The sequence below is a fragment of the Littorina saxatilis genome, linkage group LG2 (genome assembly GCF_037325665.1).
Source record: "Littorina saxatilis isolate snail1 linkage group LG2, US_GU_Lsax_2.0, whole genome shotgun sequence".
Classification (NCBI taxonomy): Eukaryota; Metazoa; Mollusca; class Gastropoda; order Littorinimorpha; family Littorinidae; genus Littorina; species Littorina saxatilis.
In genome coordinates, this window is record NC_090246.1 from 99,132,673 (window position 1) to 99,138,771 (window position 6,099).

A 6,099-nucleotide genomic window follows, 5' to 3' on the forward strand; every position below is an offset into this window, starting at 1 on the left:
GATTTTCCCACGCGACCAAGTGTACCAATATAGGGCCGATGGGGGTGGGGTGTGAGTGGAGGGGCAGGCAGGCCAAGACTCAACACAAGAAAGGAAATCGGAGAGAAAAAAAATTCAGACTGCATCGAACTTCCAAACAGATTATACATTAACAAAAAAAAAATGTTTTCTTTGTTTCAATCGCGCCACCTGATTTGCAACAACAATTTTGGGGCATATTTACCGTGACACATCTTCAACATCGATAAAACCTTATGTAAGTTGCCTAGTATATCTGTGTTCAAGACAACCAGCATTCCATAATTCAGTTCAATTTTGAAATTTAAAAAAAAGTAAAAACAGATGGACCCCAAATGAGACCAGCATTGGGGAAAAAAACAATAGCCTACATGATTGACATAAAAAAAACTTTCACATGTCATTATTCACATTATTAACACATCTTCACGAAGAAGAAAAATCTGCTTTGTACATTAATTATTCCCTAAACCAAAAGCCCTGGGCCGACGTGCACGAGAAAGTTATCAACCATTCACTCCGACTTTCCCTCTCCCGACGGACAACAGAAGTGCATCGGAAGTGTCAGGCTTGCAACACCAGAAGGCATTTGCATGCATTGGTGATAATGTACGTATACTGTCAGGCCCAGGGATGGAATGTTCCCAGAGATAACATGGAGATGAGATCGCTCGCACTCCCCTTTTGTCCGTACAGCGGAATCTGACACCAGAACTTGTTCCAGAGTATGCATTTTATCATATTAGCCTTTGTTCGTTGCAATCTGAAGTTATGTCTATAAAAAGAAAACTTCTGAAACCAAATAAGTTACAGATTTGACAAGCCTGATGCGTGTCAAAATCATGTAGCCTATTATTAGGAATACAGTTGTCATCAAAAAGTGTGTCAACACTGACTTTAAGCATATGGGATCGTTGTTGTTTTTCTTTGTCTTTGTTGTAATCGTTGTTGTCGTTGTTGTTTTTCATAACTCGACCATGGCGCTTCTCATTCGTTAAATCGTCCGACCTCTGGTTTCCTTGTTACAATCTTTGCGCTGTCACACACACATACGTACCATCATATCAAGATGGGCAGTAGACAGCCATGAATTTTGTACCAGGGATCCGCGTCGTGTACCGACCAAGGCGACCTCAGTTGTGGCATAATCTATACATATTGCATCCAATCGCTGGCAGTGTTCATGTAATAATGCATGTAGGTCATGCATATTAAATGCGTACCGTCACAGCGAACCGAGTAAACATGTCACGGAACTATCTACACCTTTAACTGGTCTTACGTGCTCATCTACCTGTTGGGAGACAATACCAAGTTTATGAACCCAAAGCTGCATATATATCCATACGAGGTTTCGCAATCTTTTACTGGCTTTCAACAGCATCTCTCTCTCTCTCTCTCTCTCTCTCTCTCTCTCTCTCTCTCTCTCTCTCTCTCTCTCTCTCTCTCTCTCTCTCTCTCTCTCTCTCTCTCTCTCCTCTAGCTCTCTCTCTCTCTCCTCTAGCTCTCTCTCTCTCCTCTAGCTCTCTCTCTCTCTCTAGCTCTCCCTCTCTCTCCCTCCCTCCCTCCCCCCCCCCTCTCTCTCTCTCTCTCTCTCTCTCTCTCCTTTTTGTTAGTTGTTCATCACGGGACTTTCTTTTACGTAATTAATTTCGTTAATTTGTGCTTGCAAGACCTCGCACAAACTCAAGTCCATGGCATGCGCTACACATCATGCAGGAAGAGCCTACCCACTGTAAATTCACATTCATTCACTTCTAAATGTTCATGATCAACTGGGGAGGTCAGCGTCATTTTCCACTTAACCGTCAATGTGTGCCAGTAAATTAAATTGAAAAACACACACACACAATTTGTATTTTTCGTTTTTCGATCGTGCTGTTATCTTTCTCTGACCGTCATTGGATCAGACACAGTCAACTGCATTAACTAGGACAACGGTCGTTCCTAATCGGTCCACATCTGTCGCTACTGCACTTGATTGAAATCGCTTACGACAGAGCGGAGAAAATGCATTTTCTGCTCCACTTGAATGGATCCCCACTTGAAGAAATCTGCCTTTCCCCTCCAGATGTCATGAAAAATATGTATCTTGGTCGACTACATTTAACACACGTGCACTCACGCTCTACAGCCGTTGATAGCTTAGCGTCATATTGTGACGATGGGTTTCTTTCGATCAGCAGCCAAAAGATTGACTTGCTATCGGGTGTCAAAGTAGGGTTGTCGATTTAGTAAAAGTTAAACATCCCAACCTGTCAACAACAACGCTTGGTGTCAACTGGGAAATAATCATCGCCTATGCGCCACGTTTCGCTCATGCAAAATCTAGCCAATCAGCTTGAACTTTGCTTTGGCGAGTGTAAAACAAAGGCACGTGCAACGTGTCAACGTTCATGTCGAGTGGTCTCGTTTTCAACCAAAGACGCTATTTTAACCTGCCTATTCTCGCTGACGTGCAGTGCATTTGCGACCCTGACGATGCCACATTTTGGATTTGTATCGAAATTCAGTTCCAAAATTAATGTTCCTATTAACAGGATTTACACACACACACACACACACACACACACACACACACACCACACACACACACACACACACACACACACACACACACACATACTAATCATAAAAAGAATAAGCATACACAGATAATAAGTTACACCGAAATATGTCCTCGCAAGTATGTACAGAATACGTACGCATACACGGATAGGGCTACGTCCTGACAGGATATGCCAAGACTATGCACAGAAATTATGACTTATTGTTCGTCTCAGGTGAAGTTCGCGTCATCGCAAGACAAGACTGAATCTGTCCAGAGATCATACACAAAATGACAGTCTGGGAGTGGGGGGGGGGGGGGGGGGGGGGGAGGGGCAAGGTTGGGGTATTGAGAAAGCTTACTATCCGGTTTATGACTGGTCATTCTAATATTGTTGGATGAGCTTTGTGTGACCAAGACACTGCCAATGACCATGCTCTGTCCAAATCACCCCATAAATACCATCGTTGTAGTCTGTAGTTTTTACATTTAGTCAAGTTTTGACTAAATGTTTTAAGGTAGAGGGGGGAATCGAGACGAGGGTCGTGGTGATATGTGTGTATGTGTGTGTGTGTGTGTGTGTGTGTGTGTGTGTAGAGCGATTCAGAGAAAACTACTGGACCGATCTTCATGAAACTTGACATGAGAGATCCTGAGTATGGTATCTCCAGACGTTTTTTTCATTTTTTTGATAAATGTCTTTGATGACGTCATATCCGGCTTTTCGTAAAAGTTGAGGCGGCACTGTCACGCTCTCGTTTTTTAACCAAATTGGTTGAAATTTTGGTCAAGTAATCTTCGACAAAGCCCGGACTTTGGTATTGCATTTCAGCTTGGAGGCTTAAACATTAATTAATGAGTTTGCTCATTAAAGTAGTCATTAAAATCGATTTTTCGCAAACAGATTTTAAATTGATTGCATCGTATTTTTCATCACATTCTGAATCTAGAAATATATACATATATGTCATGTTTACTCTTAAAATGTGATCACAATTAACGAAAATAGATTAATTAGTCTTACGATTAAAATTTAAGAAATCGATCCAAAAATGATTTCATCTAATTCTTTATCATTTCCTGATTCCAAAAACATATAGATATGATAGGTTGTATTCAAAACAAGCTCAGAAAGTTAACAAGAATACAGAAAAGCGCGCTTTCCTGCTTAGCACAATACACTACCGCGCTATTCTGGCGTGTTAATTTCACTGCGTTTTGCACGTGGAAGGTGAGCGATTTCCTTCTCGTGGGGATTGACGAAGCTGTACTGTCTTGGTGAAAAAAAGCAGTGCGTTCAGTTTCATTCCGCGAGTTCGACAGCTTGACTAAATGTAGTAATTTCGCCTTACGCGACTTGTTCCTTTTTGTGTGTGTGCATACTAGCAAAAGCACACCAATGCAATGAGACAATACAGCAATAAAAATCGAATGAAATGAAAAATGAAATCACCCAAGTTTGCGTTTGGGAGCAGTTCCAGGTTTGTCGAGAATGACGATAACATCTTTTGCTCAAAGCAGATTACATTCTTACACCTTAAACGATTACAAAAGATCTCATATTAAAGACACTGTCTCTGAGTCGAAAGGAAAACACAACTGAGAAGTCCATGGCCGACACACAAGTAATGATGATATGGAATTCGTCCGCAGCAAGTCTGCCACCACACTGAAAGACAAGGAATGGAAGACGAAGAAGAAGGAAAAAAAATCACACTCTAAACCAAAAAAAAACACGCAAAACTTATCAGGATTTCACATTGTTCGACTCTTTCTTATCTTTCTTTTGTTCGATTGTTTTTTTCCTGCCAGCAAACAGACTGTCAGGCTCGGGGTCATAGTCAAACATTTCGAAGTCCTCCTGGTAAATCTTCTTCAGCTTGTTCATGGTCTCAGTGGAGATGTCATTGAAGGCATCCACCATGGCTTGCTCACGTTGCTGCTTCCACTCGGCCGGCGACTTGGCCGGGCGGTTCCTGTAGGCGTCGTGGGCCAGTGTGCGGAAGGTGGAGGAGTTGATTCCCGCGGGGCCGGGATCGGGGAAGGCCGCTTCTGTGGGGATGTAGCCGTTGATCTGGAAGGTCTTCCACAAGCGGCGCGAGAGGTCGGTGTCGTCGGTGCAGTTGGCGTAGTGTTTGGTCTTGAGCACCTGGAAGTTGTACTCGATCAGCATGTCCATCTCCTGGTAGACGTGCTGCTGGTGGTCGTAGGCGTCGAGGATCCAGGAGCTGTTCATCAGGCCCAGCACGTAGCGCGAGTCGTGCGAGAACGTCTCCAGTTTGCCGATGACGTGCGGCTGGTACTGGCACGAGCTGCACATGTACAGGATGGGCTTCCAGTGCTCGTTCAGAACCCTCCCGCCCCCTGGCCGCGACACGACGTACTCCACGAACTCCTTGAAGGAGATGTCGCGCGCGCACATGGTCATGTTGTCCTTCTTGGGCCGCAAGCGCACGATGTTCTTGCCCTCCGAGCGCCAGTAGTCGATGAGCAGGAACTTGTCCACATAGGCCGACCACAGGCGGCTGTACGGATCGCGCACAAACATGAAGCGCAGGTCCTGGGCCAGGTGGGACGGGGCGAACGTGCTGTTCGTGGAGTAGTACCTGTTGCGGCAAGACAATGATTAGTCAGTGTTTAAAGCTGTATCAAAATGAATATATGTACAAACGTCTTGCTCGGGTAATAGTACCTGTGGAGGAAAGACAATAATTAGTGAGTGTTTAAATCGGGATGAACAAAAATAATATAAACGTGTTTTTCGGCAAGAAGACTAGCACCTGTTGTGAAAGAATGTTTAACATCCTAATAATGTCTGCTGGGGCTCTAGTTGTGAAATAGCTGTTGTTCCGGAATAGACAAGTGAGTGAACATTGAAACCTGCAATCTACTTTTCCTACGTTTGCACGAGAAGGATAATATGTAATTCTTTCCCTGAGGGAACCGACTTTCTAACACAACAACAAAGGAATCCACGGGATTATGCTCCAAAGGCTAGTGTCCACTCTGATCCACTTTCAGCGTCTGAGTCCTAAGAAGCCTAGCTCCTTCTCACCTGACTAAGTGGATCTTGACCGATTCAGATGCTTTGAGTGTCTCTGATCTGCTGGCGAATAACCAGATAAACCAAAATCTGTGTGGCATGCAACTGGTAGCAGCCAAAATATTGCATAGCGTAGTGAGTTCGGTTGGTAGAACCTGTGAAGTACAAGTATTTCCGAATAAAATTGTGTACGCCTTGAATAAAGATATGATCAGTCCTGTGTTGATAAAGTTCCTGAATGAAACACGCCGATTAGAACGATCAGAATAGATGTACGCGATGTCGTACGAGAACGCGTAAATTCTGCAGAAAGTGAGAGCGGTTAAAACTTGCCCCGAAAAGTAAATTATTGGTCAAGATTTAGGTCACTATATACGGATATCACACACACACCCACACACATACACCCACACCCACACACACACACGCACACACGCACATATACACACACACACACACACACACACACACACACTCTCTCTCTCTCTCT

The 6,099-nt window shown here is 43.8% G+C and overlaps 1 protein-coding gene across 3 annotated transcripts in view; it reads right to left on the minus strand.

The window, feature by feature from the left end:
• Nucleotides 1-1,591: 1,591 nt before the first annotated feature.
• LOC138960293 (uncharacterized) overlaps nucleotides 1,592-6,099 on the minus strand; it is a 90,286-nt gene continuing 85,778 nt past the window's right edge. For all 3 annotated transcript variants that reach the window (XM_070332129.1, XM_070332130.1, XM_070332128.1), the window contains exon 5: nucleotides 1,592-5,172. In XM_070332129.1, the coding sequence (XP_070188230.1) occupies nucleotides 4,314-5,172 (859 nt within the window). In that variant the 3' untranslated portion in view covers nucleotides 1,592-4,313. The remainder of the gene's footprint in view (nucleotides 5,173-6,099) is intronic.